Source organism: Larimichthys crocea, chromosome XXIII, assembly GCF_000972845.2.
Source record: "Larimichthys crocea isolate SSNF chromosome XXIII, L_crocea_2.0, whole genome shotgun sequence".
NCBI lineage: Eukaryota > Metazoa > Chordata > Actinopteri > Sciaenidae > Larimichthys > Larimichthys crocea.
The window spans coordinates 7,567,626-7,593,921 of NC_040033.1; the positions used below are offsets into that span (position 1 = coordinate 7,567,626).

The 26,296-nt window shown below is 40.2% G+C and overlaps 4 protein-coding genes across 5 annotated transcripts; 2 read left to right on the top strand and 2 right to left on the bottom strand.

Annotated features, from left to right (window-relative positions):
• The first annotated feature begins 3,387 nt into the window (after nt 1-3,387).
• Nucleotides 3,388-9,076, top strand: LOC104925292 (delta-type opioid receptor). Its single transcript, XM_010738886.3, has 4 exons — nt 3,388-3,625; nt 3,972-4,236; nt 6,133-6,485; nt 6,765-9,076. Exons 2-4 carry the CDS (start codon nt 3,992-3,994, stop codon nt 7,292-7,294), a joined length of 1,128 nt encoding a protein of 375 aa, XP_010737188.1. The 5' UTR covers nt 3,388-3,625; nt 3,972-3,991; the 3' UTR covers nt 7,295-9,076.
• A 1,932-nt stretch (nt 9,077-11,008) lies between these two features.
• On the top strand, nt 11,009-15,099 carry chmp5b (charged multivesicular body protein 5b). Its single transcript, XM_010738887.3, has 8 exons — nt 11,009-11,164; nt 13,044-13,148; nt 13,731-13,777; nt 13,881-13,974; nt 14,056-14,127; nt 14,368-14,476; nt 14,595-14,710; nt 14,799-15,099. Exons 1-8 carry the CDS (start codon nt 11,096-11,098, stop codon nt 14,847-14,849), a joined length of 663 nt encoding a protein of 220 aa, XP_010737189.2. The 5' UTR covers nt 11,009-11,095; the 3' UTR covers nt 14,850-15,099.
• A 35-nt stretch (nt 15,100-15,134) lies between these two features.
• Nucleotides 15,135-19,205, bottom strand: fastkd3 (FAST kinase domains 3). Of its 2 annotated transcripts, XM_010738888.3 has the most exons (7): nt 19,072-19,205; nt 17,408-18,875; nt 17,144-17,229; nt 16,186-16,360; nt 15,800-15,869; nt 15,509-15,623; nt 15,135-15,402 (listed from the first exon to the last, which is right to left on the bottom strand). In XM_010738888.3, exons 2-7 carry the CDS (start codon nt 18,855-18,857, stop codon nt 15,301-15,303), a joined length of 1,998 nt encoding a protein of 665 aa, XP_010737190.2. In that variant the 5' UTR covers nt 18,858-18,875; nt 19,072-19,205; the 3' UTR covers nt 15,135-15,300. The 2 variants fall into 2 exon arrangements, with proteins under 2 accessions (XP_010737190.2, XP_027130070.1); XM_027274269.1 differs by lacking the exons at nt 15,135-15,402; nt 15,509-15,623 and having other exon boundaries at nt 15,855-15,941; nt 16,166-16,360.
• A 2,792-nt stretch (nt 19,206-21,997) lies between these two features.
• Nucleotides 21,998-24,803, bottom strand: myl12.1 (myosin, light chain 12, genome duplicate 1). The gene is made up of 4 exons (XM_010738889.3): nt 24,679-24,803; nt 23,116-23,315; nt 22,749-22,910; nt 21,998-22,565 (listed from the first exon to the last, which is right to left on the bottom strand). Exons 2-4 carry the CDS (start codon nt 23,297-23,299, stop codon nt 22,393-22,395), a joined length of 519 nt encoding a protein of 172 aa, XP_010737191.1. The 5' UTR covers nt 23,300-23,315; nt 24,679-24,803; the 3' UTR covers nt 21,998-22,392.
• Between the last annotated feature and the right edge of the window lie 1,493 nt (nt 24,804-26,296).

The following is a 26,296-nucleotide window of genomic DNA, read 5'->3' on the forward strand; positions in this document are numbered from 1 at the left end:
CACTTCTCTTGGACTGCAGAAATTGAAAAATTGTGAACTCGAGTGTCTCTTTGACGCGTCCTCCCGATTGTACCGCGAATGAAGAAGGGAAAAAAAGGGTGGATAGAAATTGCTTCTGGCCTCGAAATGAACATGTGAGGACAGCCTTCGCCAAAAGCTGCTTTTGTTTCTGCTCCATTGTTCAAATGTTTTTGTTCTTATAAATCTCGACCAAGTTGCAGCCTTGTAAATAGTGACCCTGCAAAAAACTTTTCTAGTGTATGGTAGGCATTGGTGAACAAATGTTAATGTTGTTGGATATTTGCTGTTGCCAGTGTGTTGTTCTCTCTCTAGACGGAGAGATATTTCGACTTACAGTACATGTTTTACAGTATGTAATCAGTTTAGTAAATCTGCATATAAATCAAAGTTTAAATTTATTTATATACTGTGATTTTGAGAGTACAATAGTATATTGACTTAAATATCCCAATATAAATATTACATTTAATATGACAGCTGTAAACAGCGTCAACTGTTTGTATTCAGCAGATTACCCATAACAAACTAATTTACCTCAGACTGAATGTAATGTAACATTTCTTTCCCTCATCTGACTTCATTCAATCAATATTTCATACCAACTTATTTATATTCAGGACTGTAGCCTATGCCAGCATGCACTGGGTGAAGAGTAAACTTCCTAGATTCACTTTCCTCTCCTCAAAGGGGGACACCGGGGGATGCTGTAACACTGTTCTTTGACCAGGTGGAAGCCTTTTTCCCTTCCTTATTTCTCCTGAGCTCCAGCACAGTTCAGTCAGAGTCTGTGAACCTGCACCAGCATCACCTATCGCTAAAGTAGAGGAAGAAGTCATTGAATGTGTGCTGTCGACCAGACAGGGATATAAAACCAGCCGCTCCATGGAAGACGAATGAAGTAATCACTCTGTGCAGCCAGAAGATGCAAATTTTGGACCATTACACTGAAACGAATGTGCCTAATTATCATGCAGCACAACTAACGATCACTTCTCGTGTTTTTAGCTTCTCGAAAAACTCTCTGCAAGTATACTTTGGCTTATTCTAATGTTTACCGGTTCTAATTAAAAAAGAAGCAACTTGCAAAATTAAAACCAATTAGAGTTAATAAATGTTTTAATATATGGAGACTTTTCCATTTCCCTAACTAGGTCTTCAAGTAATTGTCCTGATTGCTGCGTGGAGTCATTTCCCGATTCTAAAGAAATATAATGGAAGCACAAATGAGCTCATTCATTACTTAGTTTATGAACTGTCCACATTATTTTCTTGCCATAGTTATGACCTTTGACATCTCTTCATATTTACCATAATTACTCACAGAAGCTCGCAGATCCATGACTTCCTGAGGGCGTTGAGGAATCAGCAGCAAATGAGACCTTCTAATATCCTCAGACATAAGCTCCGCATCGGCTGCTTTGCCGGGCGATGACATGTTGCGGATGAGTCACGTTATGATCCACTGTAAATCACTGATAATCACACAAAGCATCGCAGCCTAATGCATCCAAAGTAAACGCTTGGATGTTTCCTTTTCATTGTTTCATGTAACCCTGGAGCCAGTGCAGCCTTAACAATTGCTGTCTGATTGCAGCTGAAGGACATGACATAATGGAAAAATATAAGAGTGTAGAGGATGAAATGATGAACAAATGACACTGGCTTTCAGTGAAAATCAGTTCTATACAAATAGAATAAAAGATCCAACACCCCAAATAACAATCTAATCCATGCTGTTGTTTGGGGCACGGGCCCTCTGCTGCATGTCTGAAATCAATAATGATAATCGCAAAAACAACCAATTTCTCTTTTTTCTTCTGACCTTATTTCAGCCCGAATGTACCAAAATGAACTCTTCAAGTCAAGTCGGTTTTATTATTTTATTATTTATTTCAATACACAGTGAAACGAGACAGCGAAAGTGTAAAATATGAACAGTGAAAATCTGTGGCACTGGCTGATGCCATGTTGGATCTACTGCTTCTTCTGCCTCCTGTCTAATCTAAAAATCATCATCGGACCTGAGGTGGGCCGAATGATGCCTGGATGCTCAAACAAGTCATCTGTAATGGCTCCCACCTGTCAATCAGAGCGGCCACGCTGTTAATCCTGCATAACTTTAAGCCTTTATATAATCTGACCAGGTGAGTTTTATATAAATTCACCCTCAGTACAGTTGTCATGAACAGGGAAATTAGCTATAGAGGTGCAAACATTTAATCAATTGATCGATTAATTATGAGCAAACTGTTATAAATCCACACTAACATACATATAAATACACTCTGGAATAATGTGGGAAGGGTATCATTGTGTATTAACACCACCAACAACAATAACATATATAAAGCTTATTGTAAATACCTATTTAATCATGTTTTACAGCTAGTTGTATGTGTTAGTATCTGTAGTGGAATGTTACCAGATAAAAATCATGTTAAAATGATGAAAAAAACAATCAGATAAAACTTTTGTTTTTGAACCTAAACCAAAACACAACATGAACACAGATGCTCCTCACACATTTCTCCAACTCTGCCATCTAACATACTTCACTGGATATCATAATACTTAGTACATAGTTTGCTAACAGCCTGTGGTGCCAGGATAGAGGAGAGCTGTTTCTTGGCACCCGCACTGCAGGAGAAACAGATGAATACATCAGGCCGGGGGGGCTTCAGAGTTTAAAGCAACATTGTACAGAAGATATATAAAGATATGTTCTGCTGTTAGAGTAAAAAATATAAAATGTTTGGAAAAAGAAGATCTGAAAATCTTTAAATAAACAAACTTTTGAGAACAGAGGCTGAACCGTATCAACTTTTACTCTAAAAACCATGTGAAAGGTGAAGCGACGGGTCACCCGGCTTGCTGGTTGGGTGATTTGTATCCTGCCTGCACTGGACCTTGGTCATATATCATCCCCTTTTCTCTGTCCTTCTGTCCACTAAAGCAGAAATGCTGTGAAATGTGCAGTGCTGTGCCCAATGAAAATGGTTATGACCCCGTCACCCAGGGCTGAATACTACCAGATTCATTTCTCCTGGCTTTTTCCTCCCCCCTCTGTCTCACTCTCTCACCTCCCCCCATGTCTAGTTCAACAGTGACATGCAAAAATTGGGTAAATTACCACATTTGTAAACATTTGCACAAATTTGTGCATTATCAGAAGACAAATACAACATATTAATAATGTTTTACTGCCTGTCAACTCTACATGTTCCATGTATGTAAATCAGGGATGTCTTGGTTAATGCTCAACTGTTTTTACCTCACTGTGACATAAGATTGGAGGCTGTGTGCCTGCCTGCAGGTTATTGTCATCGCTCTGTCATCTCATATTTTGGGTGAAGGCTGGCTGTGTGTGTGTGTGTGTGTGTGTGTGTGTGATGGGTCTAGCCTTACTGCGCGCCACCCTCTCCATCAGTGCGTGTGCACGAGTGTCCGCAAAGCCGCTGCTGCTGCTCCTCTCCAGGCGCGCAGAACCATTCCCAAACTTTGATGAGCTGAAACCTTTCACCAAGGCAACAAAACAGGGAGAATACATTTTTTAAAATATAACATATAATTTACAGGTTGCGTCCGAAAATTCCGGTTGATCAAGGTGAGTAAACCTGTGAGCTTCAGATTGCAGTGCACGTTTTTTTTTTTTTTCCTAGAAACGCTGGAGCTCTTTTGTGTTTATTACCGACTATGTTTTTGCATGATCTACAAGTGGCTCCGGATACGAAGTGCAGTTTATAAGGCTGTCATAGTTTTGCAGTAACATTATGTTTTTCTTTTTTTAATATATATTTCAATCAGGATTTAAGTTGATTTTTACGCGCGTCTTTCTGGCTCGGTGTCACCTAATTTGCACACATTTACTGATTCCCATGAGATTTTTTTTTTTCATTTAATCAATCCGCTTTAAAGTCTCAATTTGAAGCTTTTTAGTTCTTATTTATCAGCCTAACAAACAGGTGTCAACATGGAGGGCACTCCGGTTGAAATTTTCAAAGAAGACAATAAGTGCCTCTCCACGCTGCTGGATGACTGTCCGGTAAATTCCTCATCCTGGGTGTCCGGATACTCAGACAGCCGCAATGTGACCCACGATGATAGCTGGGAGCAGGAGGGCATGTCTCCCATAATCCCCATCATCACTGCAGTCTACTCTGTGGTGTTTGTGGTCGGCTTGTTTGGCAACTGCCTCGTCATGTATGTGATCATCAGGTAAAGATCCTGCCATGTTTTCTCTTAAATATGTGCAATACTTCTATGAGGTGTCGATTTTGCAAGAAATACACTACTTCTATGGCAATATGTGTACATATATGTATATATAATACATGCATGTTGTGGGGATTTAAAATAGTTGCAGGGTGAACTTGAATCTAATGTCTTTCGGCACATGCAGGGGAGCCTAACTATGCCACATGTTTTTAGAAATACAGAAAACAGGCATAGGAATGTGCTACTACATTGTTACTGTAAACGTTAGTACTGGTGGAGAAGGCACTGGCACCAAAGCCTGAGCTTTCACAGTGACCTCTAGGCCATCTGGTCTATCTCATACCCTTACTGCCTGCAGTTTTCTTCTGTGATGCTCTCAACAGACAGATCCTTTAGAGAAAGAACATATTGCTCCAAAGCCAGCAGCAGCTCATCCAAAGAGATACATCTAAATGTTTGACATCTATAAAGTTGCAAGAAACTAAACTGGAGTTGCATTTTGACAAAGAAGGGGTTAATATTAATGCTGTCGTTTCTAATTCAACACCACAGTCGATTCTGCCTCCTTTAATAGTTACAAAGTGCCTGAAAAGTGTCACATTTTTACCCCTCAAGACCTTTAAAATATATCAACAATATTCTCTAGATCTTTCCTAGTCTGGCGGGCATAATATTAATCATTTCGAAAGCAGTGGTGCTTTATCAAGCTGATAGCCTGTTTGCACCTTATTGGGTGTTATTTATGGGGTGCGAGAGTCACAAATCTCCCCTGATGTAATGTGAAACGCAGCAGTGCCATCCAGAAAGCTTCAGTCCATAGACAACAATTACCCCAACTCAGATTGATTGCGACACCTGTCAGTAGAAGCCAATTTTAACGCTTGGGTTTCAGAAAAGACCGTACATTTCACTGTTTAGTTGCTCCTTGGAGGTTGATTCAGCTGATGTGAAAAGAGGTTTAGTGCTGATTCGGTGTGATGTAACGCTTTAACAATTTAAATGCTTGTTTGCAGGGATAGTTTGACGTTTTGAGCCAAACACTTCTTCACTATTGTGCAGAGTTACATGATGCCTGCCCGATATGAAGCTACAGCTAACAGCTTATAACCGCAACACATCATTTTTTACACGTTTTAGACCATTTTTGTATGGATTAAACTAACATACATATATATGGCGTGTTAAGTAGTGAACATTAGAGATTTTGTTACCATTGGAAAGCTGTTTTCTCCTATTTTTTAGTCTTTATGCCAAGCTAAGCTAAGCTGATCAGTAGAAACTAATGAATATTTTTCTAAAAATGTTGCTTTTGAGTGATAAATGCAATGTGTGATAACAACAGCGCCAACCAGGACATAATTTAGAATTACAAATGCAATTTTAATGTCAGTAGATAGTAAATAAGCACATACTGGCTGCTGTTTGCAGTAGATCAACTTTTTTTTGTCTTGCTGTTCTTGTTTATAGTTAACATTAGGTTTATTATAAACTAAAATAAAATGCTTCACTTTCTTGTGAGCCGTGAGAATGTTAGTCTACGTTAATCAGAACGAGGCAATTATATGGAATTTAGTTTTAATCTCAATGCTTCATTAAAATTAAAGTTATACCACTTTAAACTTTAAACTTTAAATAAGATTTTAAATTAAACTCTGCAAAGTCATCGTATGCTGCTGTAATCCCATTACACTTTAATGAAGTGGAAACAAGTTGGTTATATGCGGCCTGCGATCAGCAGTTATACCATACATTACAATGAAGTGTGAGTCAGAAAAATTACATTACAGATTCAAGGAAGCAGTGTGGACTAATGGACAATGTTTAATTTATAATGAGCCAAGACAGTCCTAATGAGTGGTTAGCTCTGGTTACAGGATCATCTTGCATGTTTAACAGGTACACAAAGATGAAGACAGCCACCAACATTTACATTTTCAACTTAGCCCTCGCTGACGCCCTCGTCACCACCACAATGCCCTTCCAGAGCACGGACTACCTGTTGAACACCTGGCCCTTTGGTGAGGTGGTGTGCAAGGTCTTCATCTCCATCGACTACTACAACATGTTCACCAGCATTTTTACCCTCACCATGATGAGCGTGGATCGCTATGTGGCCGTGTGTCACCCGGTGAAAGCGCTGGACTTTCGCACGCCGAACAAAGCCAAGATGATTAACGTGTGCATCTGGATCCTGTCGTCGGCCGCTGGGATACCTGCTTTTGTTCTGGGAGGCACCCAAACGAAGAGTGGTGAGGAAGTGCTTTCACCTTTTCCAAGCTGAAGAGCCTCAGAGCCTCACTTAGTTTTCCATTAGTCACACATCATGCATCCTTCCTGAAATAGATGATGTAAGAAAGAGCAAAATATTCCTGTTTGAGTGCAGATTAGCTGCTCCATAACTGCTTGTTAAACTGATAGCAGCACAGAGTGGGATTTTATTTATGATAGAGCACAAGTGCACTTCATCACTTCATCACTTCATCACTTAATTCACATGTTCTCCCTCCCTCTCTCCTTCACTCCTGCAGACATCACTGAGTGTGCCTTGCAGTTCCCAGAGCCGTACGTGTACTGGGACACAGTGATGAAGATATGCGTGTTCGTCTTTGCCTTCGTCGTGCCTGTGCTCATCATCACGGTGTGTTACTCCCTCATGGTCCTGAGGCTGAAGAGCGTCCGAATGTTGTCCGGCTCGCGGGAAAAGGACCGCAACCTGCGCCGGATCACTCGGCTGGTGGTGGTCGTGGTGGCCGTGTTTGTGGTCTGCTGGACGCCCATTCACATTTTCATCCTGGTCAAGGCGCTCGTGAGCGTGCCAGAAACCACAACGGTCATGGCCGCCTACTTCTTCTGCGTGGCTCTGGGTTACACCAACAGTAGCCTCAACCCTGTCCTCTATGCCTTTCTGCATGAGAACTTCAAACGCTGCTTCAAAGACTTCTGCTTCTCGGCCAGACTGAAGGGGGACAAAGTGTCCGGGAGCAAGAAGGGCCCCAGCACCATGCGGGAGGTCGCTGTTCCCCTGGAGAACCCAGATGGGACTAGTAAGCCCACATGACTAGCAGTGGAACTGTCTTCAATTTCCCACATTGGAAAAGAAGACTCACATGACCTGGGCCTAACCCACGTCACATCGACAATGTAGACTAGTTTTGGCTCGATTTCTTTTCATGAGTTCAAACACTGAGTGCCAACACTGATGTGATTTCATTTCAGAGATCAAATGAAAGTTACACATTATAAATTGCGTTCCATCATTTCTATAAATCAACAAAAAAGAAAAAAGCTCCTCTGCATGACTCCATCCTCCTCCCTGTGGCTTTTGTCACTTTGATCCATTTTTCTCATTTATCATAAAGATTGTCTATTTATCATTTGAACATGCAGGAAAACAGAAAGTCTTTAACAGTTTCTATTTTCCAACCACATCCAGTCCTGCTACAGAGTTTATTATTAAGAAGGAACTGCTAGTGAATTATACAGATTACAAGAATATGATCCCAAAATGTCTCAGGAAAGTTGTTGATTATTTAATAGATAGAAATATTGTAGAAAGAGGTTGATTGTGAAACATTACTGACTCATGTCAAGTTATGAAATGCTAATTTAACTACATTTTATTTCAGCCTTTCTCAGCTTTCATTTATTCCCGTCATTTCCTTTTGCCAAATGTGCCTTTAACAGTCCAGGATGACACATGTTTGCATCAGTGGAGAATGACTTCAGTAATGACAAGTGAATCAGGTCGAACAGCACTTAAACTCGCAGGAAGTTAAGTTCTTGTATGCTGTTAACGGTGAGTCAGTGGTAGCTGCATGAATCACTGACAAGCAGAAAGGTGCCAAAATCCTTTTTTTACATCCGCGAAGAGTTTGAAACGCGCCGATTGACCAGAATGTGACAGAAATGACTCATGTCGGACTTTGAGGTCGATGGATGGTTCGCAAACGAGCTAAAAAGTTGCTCTCGGTTGCATCAACGGCAAGTTTAGCGCTGTGGGAAAATCCTGGACTTGATTGTGCATTTAATATTTGACAGAGGGCTCTCTATCAGCTTTGACTCTGGAGTTGTGTCCAGTTTGATAAGTTGTTCAATTCATGGTGTAAAATTCCATCACGTGTGTGCTGTTTATGGCTTTTTACCCATGATACACATTCAAATACTATTATTGTAGAGAAATGTTCTATCAATCTGAAAACATGAATAGCTGTTCGAACAAGTTGTGCACATTGTTAAATACAGTTTATTCTGTCATCTGTACAGTATGATCGTATGTGTGCCATGCATTATTTTGTATAGATAAAAAAAGAAACCTTTGCACAGACATCATTGAAATATCCTGTATATATGTAGCATGTCAATGATCATTGCTATGATAGTAATGCGACATCAGCAGCCTATATGCTTGATGGTCTGTGCTGTTATTTTGAATGTACTGCAGATAAACTGTATTATATTTATATATATAATAAACATATCCATTGTATAAACTCATCTATTCCATTAGAGGAGAATTCAAGTAATTCAGTAATAAAATCCATTCCCATTAACACTCATCCCTCTGAACCGAAGCCTTGTGGGTTCAGGGAAACTTTTTTAATTGTTAACAAATCTTTAAACACATCATGTATACTGGCGTTTAAATATATTGAGCATAGAAGTTCTGTTACTTGAAAAAAAGAGACATTATTCTAAGAAACTACACTGTGACCAAGAAATCATTGTTTAGTTTGTTTTTCAGTTTCTTGTACTTACTGCTTAAATCTGCCGCTGCTGTATATTGGCTTTGTCTGCTCTCTACCTAGCAGGAGATGTATTGATCAAAACATCTTGTGTGTGAAGTGCTTAATATTAAAGCAAGTTTAACAAATCCACACTGATTCTCTCAGTTTGTGTAGTGTGTCTGATCGGGGATACGCTCCTCGGATGCTGCCAGAAATATCTTTGGTATTTTTGCTCTGCATCATTACTTTGGAATATTTAATATATTTATTTTAAGGCTCTCACAGTGCCCCCTTTTGATACAAGATGAGCAGTTTTAGTCGGGAGTCTCCGGCAGGTGTAGATTTTGTCTTTTAATGTATGTCAGCAGCTCCCTCCAGAGGAAGAAAAGAGGAATTACTAGAATATATGTTGTGTTGATGCTTCATCCACACAGATAAGTCCTGTGATTTCCAGGCTGATATCATTAAATCTGACCATTTACAATAGGGGGAACGCATCCTGACAGATTGGAATATTACTGTCAGATATATTGTTCCCATCTGTTCCATAGGAATAAAATAGCAATTTATATTTAGCCTATAAGTGAATGAGCAAAAGTCCATAATATTCAAAATAATATGATATTCCAAAATAACAGTAGTTGGTTGTGTTAATAAAGACATAAAACATAAACATATGTGCTGTTGTCCCAGTTTAAAAAATATAACTAGACAGTCATGAAATTTGGATTTCACTTTAACAATACAACATCTTCAGATAAAACTCACTCGGACTAGAGGAAACACATCTGGACGAAGAAACAGCACCTGCACAACACCTGGAGTATACTGGGGTGCAGATGTTTTACCTCTTACAGAGAGTGTGTGTGTTTTCTGTCTTTTGCATATCTCGTCCGATCCCCTTATCTGGCATGTGTTCACTGAGGCTGGCAGGGAGAGATAATTTAAAAAAATAGTTCAAGGACAAGAGAGACAGGTCAAGAAACAAGAAACATAATGTTCATTACTGAGCGGAAAACCAAAAAAGGAAATTGTGAGTGGGGAGATGTCCAAGACAGCCCATTTTAAGAAAAATGTATAAGAACCAACTGTTAGAGCTCCTCAGGGAGCCTTTTTCTCTGTAACCCCTTTTTGTGTGTTGCACTGTTAAACACTCCTTCTTGTACAAGAATAATAAATTCAACTTAAACTTTGATACTTTGAATCCAGTCCTCCTTATTCAAGGGTTCTTCTGTTTATTAATTTTCTTCACGAACAGACATACAAAAGACAGGACCAGACAAAAAACAGCAAAACCACACAATAACTACAGCAGCTAGACATGGAGAAAAATAAATAAACAAAAATAAAAAACTAATATTGGTTTTCTTTTCTTTTTCTTTTTAAACAAATCCTCTCATCAGTACAGCAGCAACATTTACATTAATATAGAAATGGAATCAAGAAATCAAGAAATGAACATATATTACTAAAGGAAAACAGAAAGAGTTTGTGCATCTCTGGGAACCACATATGAGCATTGTAGAATCTGGAATGTAAATTTATTTATTTATTTGTTTTCTTTTGTGTGTATATTTAAATGTTTTTTAAGGGGGACCCTTATTACATTTTATTTATTTTTCTGTTTTGTTTTTTCTCTCTTGCTTTGATTTGGCAAACCTATACATTAATATTGTGCAAGTTTGTGTGTGTGTGTGTGTGTGTGTGTGAGTGATTGTTGTTGGTTCTGTTTGTGAAGTGTTGCAGTAGTATAATTGTTCTGTAATACTAATAAAAACCAATAAATATATTTTGGAAAAAAAAAAGAAAAAAGAAAGAAATGGTTGCCATGTCAAGGGTTGTTCTTTAAAAATTCTCATAACACCACCCCTGTCAGTGGCATTGTATATTTACTGTCTGTGTTGATAACTTGTTGCACAGGTCAGGAAATACAGTAATATTTGTATTTATATAAAATAATTTTCAGAGATACAAACATAAACAAATCTCGGTGGGCGTGGCTACGAGTGAGCAATAATCATGTGACTCCCCTGACGTCACCCTGAAGTCTCTCTTCCGGGTGTTTTCCTCGGGTTGGTCCTGAAACTAGCTGCAGATTTTTCTTCAACTCGTCTCAAACTTTTTATTTTACAAACATGAACCGTATATTCGGCTCCGGGAAGCCCAAAGCTCCTCCACCGAACCTCACGGACTGCATAGGAAATGTGAGTACAGACACAGAAAGTACTTTTTGAACAGAGTAAACAAACACGGAGCTAACAGTTAGCTCCTCTTTATGAGCAGAAAAGACGTCATCGTTTAATTTATGTAACATTTGTCCTAATAAACAAATCAAATAGTTAATAAAGTGATGATTTATGGCTTTATTAGTGGCGGACAGGGTTAACCCAGTGGGTGTTTTGACTTTAAACACAATGCAGATAGTTTCAGTCGATAAAAAGTCACATAATTAATCAGCTTGATGTAAAAGTATTAAAGTATTTAATAATAATAATATTTTTTATTTCATAGGCGCCTTTCTGTCACCTTACAATAAATGACAGACAGCAAATAACAAAAAGAACCATAAAAGTATTTTTTAATTACAAGAATACATTAAAAACAGGTTAAAATAGGACAATGCATATGAATCAGATGGAAAAGGCTGTTTTTTTTTTAAACATGTGGGTTTTAAGTTCAGACTTAAGTTGTGAGAGTGAATATTTGAGCATCTGAGATATTATAACTTGGCAGAAAACAGGTCTGTGTTTCAGAGAAGTGACGTGAACCAGTTTTGCAGGTTATCTGTCTGGGCAGAGCTGTTATTATCCAACATGAGGAGGAAGAGAGGAAAACACGTGATCAATAATGATTAATTAATTCAGCTACTGTGTGTTTATCTGAGGAAAAAACACATGTTCAGTGCATCAGCTGATTAAAATCCACTATAAAACATAAATTTTTGGATTTACAGCATATTAATACTCAACTCGACTATAAATAAATAAATATATAATATAATTTATTTATAAAGCACATTTAAAAACAACTGAGGTTGACCAAAGTGCTGTAGATTAGATTAGATTAGATTAGATATACTTTATTCATTCCACCACGGGAAAATTTACTTGTTACAGCAGCAGAGGAAAGTGTAGCATACACTACAGACTTAGAACAAAGTAGAAAAAAGACAATAAACAGACAGAAATATCTATAACCTACAATAAACACGATAAACAATCAACCTTCAAACCAGACAAGTACTGAGGATAAAAGTGACATGATGTATAAAAAGAGCATTGTAATGTAAAGTGACCATAGTGTAAGAAATATTGCAAAGAAAGTGACCATGATACAAATAATAATATTATTGCAAGAGTAGTGACCATAATATAAATAGGTTAATACATATAATGCCATAATTACAAAAGGTTCAGATAAATGCTAAGAGACTTAAACTTCAAAAGTCAGGGAGTAAAAGTGTGTTTTTTATGGAGGATTTAAAAACCTCAGATGATCCGGCAGATCAGATGTGCCGGGGCAAGTTATTTCAGAGCCGAGGGGCCGCCGCCACAAAGACTCGGTCACCTTTTGGTTTTTAGTTTTGTTTTAGGGGCGAGCAGTAGCAGCCGACTCGAGGATCTCAGTGTACTGGCGGGGGTGTGGATGTGAAGAAACTCGGTCAAATACACATTATAACATCCATGTGTTATCAAAGAAAGTTGTTAACTCGACACCGGAGTCTTTCTAATCCTCTGTGTGTTTTGGTTTTCTCTGTGCAGTTTATATATTTTTAAATACATTTCAGAAAATCTCTGTTTATCAGTATGTTCATATAAATAACTCTTTCAGACAATAAAAGTATCTGTTGTGCTGCTGTTTTCCCCTGAGGTGTTTAAAATGAGTCACTGCTGCTGACCGTGCCTGCAAGTATCAGCTGATATCCAGAAATCTATTGTTTTGTAAAACTTCATTCCTATAAATGATGGTTACTAAGATGTTAATGACTTTTTTATTATTATTATTTTGAGTGATTCCTGCTGTTATTAATCAATAGTCGCACAAACATTCATGTCCTATCCTCTGTTTGGTTTTTACTCAAAGGTTGATTCTCGGACAGACTCCGTCGACAAGAAGATCGGCAAACTAGATGCTGAACTCATGAAGTATAAGGATCAGATGAAAAAGATGAGAGATGGGCCCTCAAAGGTGAGAGTCATTATCTAAAGCTGCTGTAAAACTTCAGCCACAGGACCCAAAGTCTGCTCAGTTATAAATAATAAATGTTTAAAATGAGCATCGTACATATTTCTATTTATTATAACCCATATACACTGACAGAAATGCTGATGAAGACATGTTTGACACGATTGTAAATCATTTTAATTCTGCACAAACTCTCCAGTGTGCCCTGGATTGTTTTTGAAGGAGACTTGCATTTTTTTAAATCTTTTACTGAGACAATACATGAATAAGCACACCTGTATGTGACAGCAGGCAGCAGCGTTTCACCTCCATTCGCTTCCCTAAAAAGTTGGTGTTCGTCATTAAAAATGTTAGCAGCAAATTTGTGAGTTCTCATCCTGATTTTTTTATGCTGTAAAACAAGATAAAAACAACTTTTATTTAACAAAATAAGTAAGATTGAAATGTAAAAAATGTGAAGTGCAGCCTCACAATTTTTTCAGTCAGGACAAAAAGTCTTATTGTTTAATGTCCGCCTTACACATCACGTGTTTGTGTGTCCAGCTCATGTTTCTGAAATATTCTCAATCATTTCTCATTTCCTAGAACATGGTCAAGCAAAAGGCGATGAGAGTTCTGAAGCAGAAGAGAATGTAAGTGTTGCATATTAGTAATTAGTATGTGTAGTGATAGTGTATATATTAAACATGTCAAATAATAATAGGTCTAACTGTATTTCATCGTTATATCTTCCAGGTATGAGAGCCAGAAAGATAACCTCATGCAGCAGTCGTTCAACATGGAACAAACAAACTACACAATCCAGTCCCTGAAAGACACTAAAACAACAGTAAGAGAGTAAATGATCTACAAGATGTGATGAAGATAGTGACTGAAGAAAAGTTTGCTAATATTTGCTTTTGCTTTTTAGGTTGACGCCATGAAGATCGGCCTCAAAGACATGAAGAAAGCATACAAGAACGTGAAAATTGATAAAATTGAGGTATTTGGTTCTTGGCTACAGATTTACTTCAACAGGAGATGTTGGGGCCATGGTGAAGATAATTGATGTCACGAGAGGAGGAGATGGTGTCACAGCTGATTGTGTTAGGGTCATCTAATGGGACAGAAATTGCTGTAGTTGTGAGCTCGGGACAGTGTGATCTGTACAATAGACGTCTTTGTGAGCATTTTACAGAGTCGATGGATGATATTTGAGCTCATTATCTTCTTTAACATTCAGGATCTTCAAGATCAGCTGGAGGACATGATGGAGGATGCCAGTGAAATCCAGGAGGCGCTGGGCAGAAGCTATGGCACACCTGAGATCGACGACGCCGACTTGGAAGCAGGTCAGTAGATGTAGAATTTAGCTTTGATGCCAGAGACCACAATTTAAGTAATGTTTGGTTGTTTATTAAAAGAAACAAACAGTGGTAAAAATGATACCATTTGCTGATGTGTTCACAGAGCTGGATGCTCTGGGAGACGAGCTCCTGATGGATGACGACAGCTCCTACCTGGACGAAGCTTCAACAGCTCCCTCTATCCCAGAGGGTCTGCCCGGAGACAGGTCGACCAACAGGGTGCGTCACAGTTTTAGGATCTTTTTAGTTAAAAGTTCTCTCCTGAGTGCAAAAATGTGTTAATTCTCTTTCTTCTGTTGCGTTACAGGATGGCGTTCTGGTGGACGAGTTTGGCCTTCCTCAGATTCCCGCCACATAAAAAGGAGCAATCAGAACACTCACGCTGGTTTTACATGTATCATAAGCCTTTTTTTCTATTTATCCAACTGACGCTCCTAGTCTTAGAGTGCAGCATTTATAATCAAAGCATTTTTCTGTCTAATCAATGATGAACAGCCAATATCATATCTCTCAGGTGATTGGTGGAATTGGGATTTTCTTAACTTTGTACAGTTTTCTGCAGCGTTGAGTTGCCAAGAACAAAAATAAATTATATTTTTCAAATTGTGCTAAACGTTGTGTGATGCATTAAGGTCATTCAGTGTTTATACAAAGCTCATTTTATTGTCAAGTTTTATAAGCAAAAGCGCAAAAATCAATAACTTAAAACATTATTTTGGTGATGACTTATTAGAAAAAGTAAATATTGATTTCTTTCAGTAGGGAAAAGGCTCAACTAAAGTGTCACATCCAAAGTGCTGTCATCTGCATCATCCCCAGTTCAGCCTGAACGTGTGAGGGAAGATTTTCTGGTGCAGATACTCGACCACGCTGCTCTTGTGTCGCAGTTTTTCAAATTCATAGTACGGGATCTAGAAGGAGAGAAAAAAAAAAACAGTCAGGAGGTCCTACTTGTATTTTCTGAACCATTTAACAAGTAGATATAAGTAGTAACATTTAGGCAGGTGAAGGGCCAACCTGAACAACTTGATATCCCAGAAGCTTCAGATGTCGCTGCTTCATGGCCTCTTTTCCAAGTAGCTGCCTCTTGTTTGTAGTGAACCTTTTATATCCGTCGATACAAAGAGCTATCCTGTAACACACACACAACGAACACACAAACCTGATGTTAAATCACTCCAGCTCTCAAACATGAACTTTACTTTTAGTATAATCAAAACTCTGAAGCTAAACAACTTACCGTGATAAATACCAGAAATATCGGGATACATTTTTTTGTCTACATCACCCATCCCTGTAAACATTTACCTTTTGTGTATGTCGTCATTCTGACTGGCAGGCAGCACGAATCCCTCTTCATCAAGTTTTATCTCCACGTCTACAGAAGCAAAAACAAAAATATCACACCCTTGCTCTGTAGACTGCAGCGAACATTTAGAAAAATAACCGCCTGTTTTTTTTTTTTTTTAAAGTATATTTTTTGGCCTTTTATGCCTTTAATGATAGGACAGCTGAAGATAGACAGGAAGCAGGGGGCAGAGAGAGGGGGAATGACACGCAGCAAATGGCCGTCCGATGCGGGATTCGAACCGGGGCCAGCTGCAGCGAGGACTATAGCCTCTTACACACGAGGCGGCCGCTTAACCCACTACGCCACCGACCGCCCATAACCGCCTGTTGATCAGGTATGTTACCGAGTGTGTAGCAGTATGGTGTCAGAACTTTGGATCCAAAGTATGAGCGAGCCCCGAGCAGATCCACCAGTCCGGTTTTCACAGAGTTGTACAGATGTACGTCCACCGGCGTCTCCAGAGAGCGTCCAAACATGAGGAAAGACTTCACACAGTACTTTGGAAGGAGCTTCGGACCCTGAGGAGACAACAGGAGCAATACGTTAACACTTAAATTTATAACATTACAACAAAAGCAGACTTTTCCAATGTTCCTCCTCTATTACACAGAATTAGATCCTTCTTGTGGAATATATTGTCTGGTAAAATAAAAAAAACTATGTATGTATGATGCACAAAAGACGGCAGTTTATCCGTAAGTCGGCAATTCAAATATGAAACATTCAGGTTAGTTTATCTTTCATTCTGCTACTTGATGCTCAGTTTATTTCATAACATTCAGAATGTTATCTGCAATATGTAGATGTATATTAAATAAAGATTAATGTCTGAACATCTTTGGGATCTTATTAAAAAGATCTGTTTTGGTATCAGCCTTCAGAATAAAAGCACAAGGGAATCATTACCAAACAACTGGCAACCTCTGTCGCTGTGAAGTGAAGCCAATGTGAATTTTTATGACTCACCTGTTCGAATTGTATTAAAGGTTTGTAATTAACAGTGTGGCAGCTTGTTTGAGCAACCAGGCGTCATTCAGCACGCCTCACCTCCACCCACAATCTACGCCTTTGTCGGGCGGCAGAGGCAGAACTGCCAAGATGCTGATAACCAGAGCCACGCTCACAACAGCTCTTCAGAAGCCTGCGGGTGACGTCATCGATATGACGTCCATATTTTATACGGTTTATGGCACCAAACCAAGTAGTAAACACACTGGATTAATGATTAATTAAAAGGGTGTGTATTCAGGTTTCAGTCTATTGGGCTGGACTCACCTTTAACATATACGACACACTCTTACCTCATAGAAAGGACACTCCAACTTCAAAGTCATGTAGAGCTGGGTCAGCTGTGCCAGGATGATCTGGTCAATCCCATTGCCCTGGTCTGGAACACAGTCAATGCATTCATTGTAGTCAGTTGCATTTATATAGTGCAATGCCACAACAAAATGAATCTCACAAAGAGTAACACATCAGCTGTTTCAGGATGGAGAGACATCCTGATGACATACAACGCAATCCACGCAATAATGTCAACATCAAGACACCACGGGATGTTTTACCTTGCAGCTGCTGGAGGAAGTAGCTGCTGAAAACTTTGGAGACAAAGTTAACGGGGAACCTCTCCAACATGGTGCAGGAGTGGAGCAGGTTGAGCAGCGATCGAGGCTGGAAGTGCGAAAAGCGCGAGTACAGGATGGTCTCCACTTTCCTGAACACGTCGTTGGCGTTGGGAGGGAGATAGCCGAGCTTTCCAAGAGCCATGATCTGCCTGGTCACCTGGCTGGTGGTGTAGTCGTCGGCTCGGTAGACGAAGCTCTCCGCGACGGCGTCACACACAGTCGGGGAGAGGATGTTCCTCCGCCCAAAGAACTGAATCACCTTGGTGACCGTCTCCGGGTGGGAGGTGAAGGTCATCGTGGGCACATACCTCTCCATCGCCTCCACAAAGAAACGATCGCTGTGACCAAAGTGCATAAGCGCCCCGAGCACGATGGTGAGCTCCTCGTCGGAGAAGCGAGGTACATGTCGTACAGCCTGTTTGCACAGATTGATCACAAGAGGCATGGCCTGGGTTTGATTCAGGGACACGAGGGCACCGAGCAGCCCGCTGACGGCTGCAGGATTCATGCGGGAGGTGACCGTCACAGCATGCGTGTGCATGGCATTCAGGAGGTCCTGATACTTCCTATCTTCACCCACGCCACCTTGTAGGAGTCTGTATACAGAAACGAGATCTGCCAGGCTCCACTGGGTGGGCTCCTGCTTCTGGATTTGCTCCATCACCTGCTCCAGCATCACACAGCCGGGACCCTCCATAGCCAGCATCGCAAAGCCCAAGGTGCACAGCTGCCCCACACTCATCTGCCCTCGGTCTAACCTCTCCTGGCTCTCAGACACCAGCCGCACCATCAGTGTGCTCCAGGGGTCCAAGAAGAGCCGCGTGCAAGCCCGGAGAGCCGACACCGCCCCGGCGTCCGTCAGCCGCCTGGAGTCCTGCTCCAGCTGGAAGCACAGAGCTCTGATGGTCTCCTTCTCCAGAACTGTGGGATCCTTCAGAGAGTTCCCCACCTGCTCCAGGTCGGCCACACGGTGAAGCACCGCTGCAGCCATGGTGTCAGACACGATCTCCACCGAGCGCAGCAGTGTGAAGACCTGCAGGGATGAGGAGCAGCTCCACAGGCGCTGCTGGAAAGACTCCTCCTCTGCAGATGTGGGTCGGTGCAGCTGGGTCAGACGGAACCGGGGCCATGAATCCCTGTGGAGTCCCACAGAGCTGCTGGCTACAAAGAACGGCTCCTTGATGGTAGTGGTGGTGGTGAAGCTCCTTCTCCTACAGTCCTGCTGGAGCTTCCTGCAGCCCTGTGTCCGGATGCAGCCGCCGGATGAGGTGCACAGGCAGGCGACACACACGGGCTGAGCCGCGGGGCCGGTGCTCAGCAGCCTGGCGGCTCCAGCGTGAGGGTAACGCCCGAGCAGAGGGGGGACTCTCTGGATCAGCTTCAGAGCCATGACCCTGGAAGAGCAGAGCTGAAACAAAACGTGGAAACACTCAGAGAACTCGTGGCCATGTCTGTCCAACCTTGAGGTTAGCATTAGCTGCTATCATCATGGCTAACCTAAAAACAAAGACCCGCGCTGCTCTAACTAACCTGTTTTTAACGCTAACACCAAAAACTAACACTAACACAAACAACGGGTGACAACATGAGACTGGTAAACATACCTGGACTCTCCAACTCCGGCTAAAGAGGTCACAGAACCGCTGACAGCGAGAATACCGTCATAACGTGGCTCCGTAAGAGGAGTGGGTCGATCGGGAACGAATCGTTCAATTCGAACGAATCTTTTAAATGACTCAGTCTCAGTGATTTGTTCATTTTCATGCATTTTCACATGGGAGGATAGGAAACATTGAAATTAGTTTGAGTCTCTTGTTCATTTGTCACATGACACAGGGGGCGCCACCACGGATTTTGGGCTCCATGAAAAGATATCACACTGCACTACCATCATGTGCAGTTTCTGTACCACACCTCTACCTGTGAAGGTTTCAACTCTCTTATAGTCCGATACTAACCGTACAAATATCTCCTGACACTGAGCTGTGATAATATATCACTGTGTAGACATACAGGCAGGGGCGCCGTATAGCATGGAAAAGTTAGGATATATCCAAGGGCCCACGACTGACAGGGCCCCAAAAAATAGGTAAACACCAATATAAAATGATTAAACCATCAACATTGAGTATATATATATTTCAAATATAATAATGACATTAATTATCTCTTTGTTTTTACGTGTTTTTAGGCAGTAAAAGTTAAATAAAAAATGGCCTTTAGCACATTTTTATGGTGGCTTTTAGTCTCACGTCAAATAGTGAACTACACTGCATAATGTATGCAGACTTGCATGCATGTACAAATCACCAGCAGTAAATATTGTGCTAGTACTAGTATTGAACTACAAGACGCAAAACAGTTGCAAGCATTTAATTGAAGTTATGTGAAGCTTTTGATGGGATAGTTAGGTCCTAGAGATGTGGTGACAACAGCTGCACAGAGGGGGCCCAATTTGATTTTTTTGTCATGGAGCCCAAAATTCCTGGCGGCGCCCCTGCATACAGGAAACACTCTGCATACAGATAAAGTGTTTGCTTAATTATAAATTAAATGTTCTATTAAAATCCATAAATGATATGTCAATAAAAAAATAAACTAATGTTTTAATATTTTCTTTTAGGGCCCCTGTCAGTCACGGGCCCTCAGAATCATCCTAACTTTTCGCCCCCTAATGGCGCCCCTGACAGGCCACTCAGGCTGTGTGAGAAGCAGTATATGCACAGTGGTTCGTTCATACAGTTTACATCGCCCACAAGAGGGCTACAGCGATGCACTAGTGAATAAACGAAATGACTCAACAGAAAAAAAGATTCGTTCAATTTACTGCCCGAGAGTAAGTGATACGATTCAGTAAAAAGACTCGAACTTCCCAGCACTATTGTGAGGCGCTCGTAAATGTGTAACTCAGTACACCTTCATCGTACCTTAAACTGCTCTCGTGATCTTCGCACCCCAAATTCCGCATTCCAGTAAACTGAGACATCATAGAAAAAGGTCATACGACCACCATATCACCAAGCTAATTAATTTAACGCTTTTATTTTAACTGACTTTTGAGGGATTAAGTAGATTTTCCGACAGCATATGAAGGCAGCACCATAGAGTTTGAAACTCTAGAGGGCGATACAACCAACTCCACATGTATGAAGGATTTACCTCAAATGAACTAGTAGATCTATTTACAATCGGTCAATTTTAATTATCTAAATGAATTATTCACAGCACTTTTTTGATTGTCACTTGGCAACAAAAAGACAGTAAGATACATCTACAAATATTTTCTATTAGTATATTCCTACTGTCATTATTGCTACCATATCTTCATTACAGTTTATAGTTAGTTGATGATTTGCTGCTGCTGTGCATCTGTGTCTCTCTATCTCTATCACAGTTCCACTGCTACTGTAATCATTTTATCATTCATTGTAATTCATTGTAATTTTATCATTCACTGTAATTCATTGTTATTTTATCAGTCATTGTAATTGTACAATATGTTTGTGTTGATTTGTTCTGTACACGTGACATCCATTGCACGTCTGTCCGTCCTGGGAGAGGGATCCCTCCTCTGTGGCTCTTCCTGAGGTTTCTTCCACCTTGTTTCCCTGTTAAAGATTTTTTGTGGGCAAGTTTTTCCTCACTCGAACCGAGGGTCTAAGGACAGAGGGTGTCACTCCCTGTACAGATTGTAAAGCCCTCTGAGGCAAATGTACTTTGTGACTTTGGGGCTATACAAATAAAATCTGATTTGATTTTCAGCTGAGGTAGACTGGATGACACCTTGGTGCTCAAACAAGCCACATTTAACTGCACCCACCTGCCTGTCAATCAGAGCAGCCATGCTCCTAATTATGCATAACTTTAGGCCTTAATATAATTAGAACAGGTGAGTTATGTTGAAATTCAGACTCACACAGTTGTCATGAACACGGGAAATCAGCTATAGCTGAAACACTTCTTTCTAGTACATAATGAGCTCACATAAATCCCAATACAGCTTTGCACAACTCCAACCTGAGCTGGTATAATTAGCAACAGGATATGAGGAGCAATTTAATCTATACCAATGCATCATATTTGAGGTATAACTTAGCACAAATGGGATATATTGAAGTACAGATACAGTACTGGAGTGTACTTATAAATAATAATGATTCATAAGGCATTCTGCAATGTAAATTATTTGTTTGCATACTCAGTCATAGGATGGGCTTAACTTCATCATGCTTATCTGATAACTCAAGCATCCTTGCATGTCTGTTACATAAGCAGTTTAATTACACAAGGTCACGCCCTCAGACAGGAATGCATAACCATGCATGCAGGCGGTCATGTTGTCAGTTTCCCTTGTTTGGGTTCATACCGTGTATTCGCCCTTTTCCAGAAAGAATTCAGCGAGTGCTAGTCAGCACATGTTGAATGAATTCGCTCAAGAGGCAGCGGAGACTTGTCATGACTCGACAAGCAAATGGTGTATAAGCATTTTAGTTGTGCCTCAGGAAAAAAAAAAGACAGAATAAAGCAACACGTATTTCAGTTGTCATTTATGGAAGGGAAAACAGTCAGCGAAGTACAACTTTAGAGGGCTTTATTTAAAAAGTTTATATTATAAAATGTAAAAATTCAGCTAAACCCAATCACATGAATTGCAAAGACTTATCCCTTAGAGCTTCCAAGGTGCTGCCTCGTCACATCTTTACATGACAGGAAAAAAAAAAGCAACATTTGACAACCGATTCAAGATTTTTCTTCTCATTAGAGATGTGTACATTTGGCAATACTGGAAGTTCACAGCAAACACAAGTGGATAGTTATTGCTTTGGTTTGTTTAAAATTGGGTTTATACTGGAGAAAAGTTGAGACATGCAGCACGGTGATCTAGCTGACAAACAGGGTGGAAAGGAGCACGCTGGTATGGCTCTTTAATCGTCCTTATCCTTGGCGCCGTGCTTAAGGATGCGTGTGAACTCCACATAGTTGAAGTTGCTTTTCTTGTCAATGGGGGCCTCCCTGAAGAGCTCGTCCACCTCCTCATCTGTAAACCGGTCACCCATTGTTGTGAGCAGCTCTCTGAGGTAATCTTCCTGGATGAAACCTGATGGGGCGGGGGGACAGTCAAATCAGATAAGAAGGCTCAAGCTTGAATATAGCTGCAATGTACCGAGGTAAAGAATCTTATTTTAAAAAGCTAAAGAGCGTTTTAGCATCTTTGTTTCGAGAAGAGCTTCACAGCAGCAGCTTCTACAGCAAACTAAGATTTTTTGTTGTCAGTATTTACCTGTCCCCTCCTCATCGAAGCAAGCGAATGCATTTCTGATCACATCCTCAGGGTCTGTGCCATTGAGCTTCTCCCCAAACATGGTGAGGAACATAGTGAAGTTGATGGGTCCAGGAGCTTCCATCATCATGGCTTCCAGGTACTCATCAGTTGGATTTTTACCTATAGGAAGACAAGCATCGTGCACTTTGAATAAGTCTGAAGGGTTTCAACTACACAAGTACAAATGGAATTAAAACACATGATAAACATTTAAACGTGTTTGCGTGTCGAACTAGTTTTCAAATGGCAAACAGTGTAGGTGCACACCCACAACCTTTCGCCAACATGTTGAAGTAAAATCAGACTCAGAGACTCTCCGACTCACCCAGTGAGGCGAGCATGTCGTGAAGGTCCTCTTTGTCCACAAACCCATCACGGTTCTGGTCGATCATGTTGAAGGCCTCCTTAAACTCCTGAATCTGAGACTGGTCAAACATGGCGAAGACATTGGAGGTGGCGCGCTGAGGGCGCTTCTTGGTGGTCTTTCCCTTAGCCCTTTTGCTCGACATTTTGACTGTTTTATACCTGTTAAAAAAACAAAAACAATATACACACACGTTGTTAGATTATATACTCAAGGAAGACGACATAAAATCCAAGTGTAAATAACATCTCCATATCATAAAAGACAGTCCTTCCTTAGCTACAATGACACAACAACAACAGAAAGGGAGGTGCTCAAGAATAAGACCAAGTATAGGCATGATAAGACAGACAAAGGGTCAAACACATGAAAGACATGGAGCCTCTCTGATCAAAGGGAAGTGCATCGTGTCATTACTCAAAATACGATTTCGTCAACTGTGTCCACAACTCAGTGACAGAGTATTTTAACTCTCTGGCAGTGAGACTCCCCAGTGTGCCGTCCCTCGATGAGCTATAAATGGAAATCTTTCTAGGTTGATCACCTCGCCGCCTCCGCTAAGGGCAGGAAAATTACTGATGTGAGGACAGATGGCCTTATCGGGCAATGTCTTGAATGTAGACTCCATGCACATCCTGATGTCGACAGATCACTGAGTGTGTGTTTTTAAAAACCACTAGGTGTTGATAGAAAAGCTTGGACAGCAAGTACCATCTAGATATTGACAGCACTGTATTAAGATGTTGTCAATACGGCTCAATATTATCTAGGACACTGGTAGGCTCCAACATTCAGTGAAACACAGGGTGATGTTTTGAGTTAGGGAACTAATTACTTAATACTGGATCATTTAGTGTTTTAAATGTCTATCACAAGCTTCCAAAGCAATTAAACGTGACAAGAAAGGAGGCAAAGTCTCACATCTGAGAGACTGACAATCAATACTTCATAGTTTTGTCTTGAAAAAGACATTTTTACTGCTCAGAATGTGAAAAAACACAGATGATGTTTAAAATATTGACAGAAGTGAGGCAATGAGAATAAAACAAGACATGTAAACCTTATCGTGACATTTGCATTTGCTCATATGGAACTTGCAAATCGTGTAAGCTTATCAGAAGCAACTTTATCTTCATGTTAATTACACGACAGGCACTGACGCACACAGTTTTAATGGTTTGCGGCCTCTAGCTTGAGTCATATTAAATATTTACGTGTGCGCACATACACTAGAAAACACCGAGCAGCGGCTGAAGTTACCCAGGTTGATTTATAATGCATAAAAAAAGGTGATAACTAGGTTTAAAAGTCTAAAATACGCGATTAGTATCACCCGCTTAGGTTGATACGCTGCGTTAGCAGCGCGGCTAATGTTAGCACATCCAAAATGGCATATTTAACCTCATATTAACCTCTAATTCAGACACACGCCTTTAATATCACCAGCTGCAGGGTGTTATCCTCACAGCAAAACATTTATACCGTAGCTAACTACCGCAGACAGAGAGAGAGAGACAGTCTTACCTGACAACAACCCGAGACTTGTCAGCTAGCTCCGGTGCTGCTCTTTTTCTCAACCACCGCCCTTCACTTCCTGATGTCGGGTTCCCGTGCAGAACACTCGGAACAAACCAACTGAGGAAAATAGGGGGAGTGTAGTCAAGTGTGAACACATTATTACAAGCTTGAGTAATAATTCACTCCTTGTTTCTGTCTGAACTTTATATCACCTCTCACTTTACGAAACTATATTCGAAAACAGATTCTACTCTTTGATTATTAGTAGTTATAAAACACATAATATACATCTACACCCCCATTGGAGTAAATGTAACTTCCACAAACACTCCCTTGCCTGCGTTGACATTCCTGGATATGCCCTTTTAAGGGCAGAAAGAATACGACGTCCTTTGCATTGTGCAATTAGAGATAACAGATGCCCGCGGGAACTAATGGGGGGTAACGTCAACAAGGCAAACACAACAAGAAGCTGGTATATTTACTAGAATATTAGAGGCAAACAATAGGGTTTATACTGTTTGTCAGGGGAAATAGCTAATTGCTTTTATTCCAGTAGGATCATTAATACATTAATATTAAATTTTTAAACAGGTAACCCGGTTAAATTAGGAATTAAGATCAATATTTTTTTAAGGCCAATAAAATGAGGTTCATAACACTAATAAATAAAACAATAAGAGGAAAAATGTTGATAGCGGAAAGGGCAGAAAGAATACAAAGTCCTTTGCATTGTACAATTAAAGATAAAAGATGGGTGGTAACGTCAATAAGGCAAACACAACAAGAAGCTGATATATTTACCGTTATTTTACATCTTTTGTTATCTGATAAATTATATTAATCAGAGGCAAACAATAGAGTTTATACTGTTTGTCAGGGGAAATTGCTTTTATTCCAATAGGATCATTAATAAATTAATGTTAAATTAAATTCTCCATATCTATCTCAAACAGATTAAATCAGGAATTAAGATCAATATTGTTTAAGACCAATAAAATGAAGTTCATAATCCTAATAACTAAAACAATAAGAGGAAAAATGTTGATAGCGTGGATAATTATAGATACTGGCTCCCCAGCGTAGGTCAAACAACAGTTGGTACCCCAGTCATTGCTGTAAAGAGAGGCTTATGGCTGGAGAGCGCACGAAAACAAAATGTGGAACTGTTGAGTCACAGGTTAAAACAAGCCACATCTGTCCTTTTTGTCCAGTTGTCGTATCACTTTCAAAGTTGATAAAAGAAATGGTTGAACATGTGCCATGAGTCACTGATAGTATGTTATATGTTTAACAGGCCTCGAATTTAGAGCCCTAAAAACAACTTAACTATTGTTAATCATGGGTACAATAGGAGATGATTTAAGAAATAACTTAAGTAATAAAAAAAATCTGATCTGATGATTGCCTGATGTTTAAAACGAGCAGACACAAACTATTATTATTATGGTGTGTTACTAAAAGACAAACACAGATGCTCCAGACAGCACAGAAACATTTTGGGGAACTCTGCATGTTGTGCCACCTTATGTTGTGATCTAGCTTTAATGTCAGACAAAATGTAATATGAGTGACTCACCAAAGTTAGGTTGAGAAAAATATTATTTAAAAAAACAACAATAAT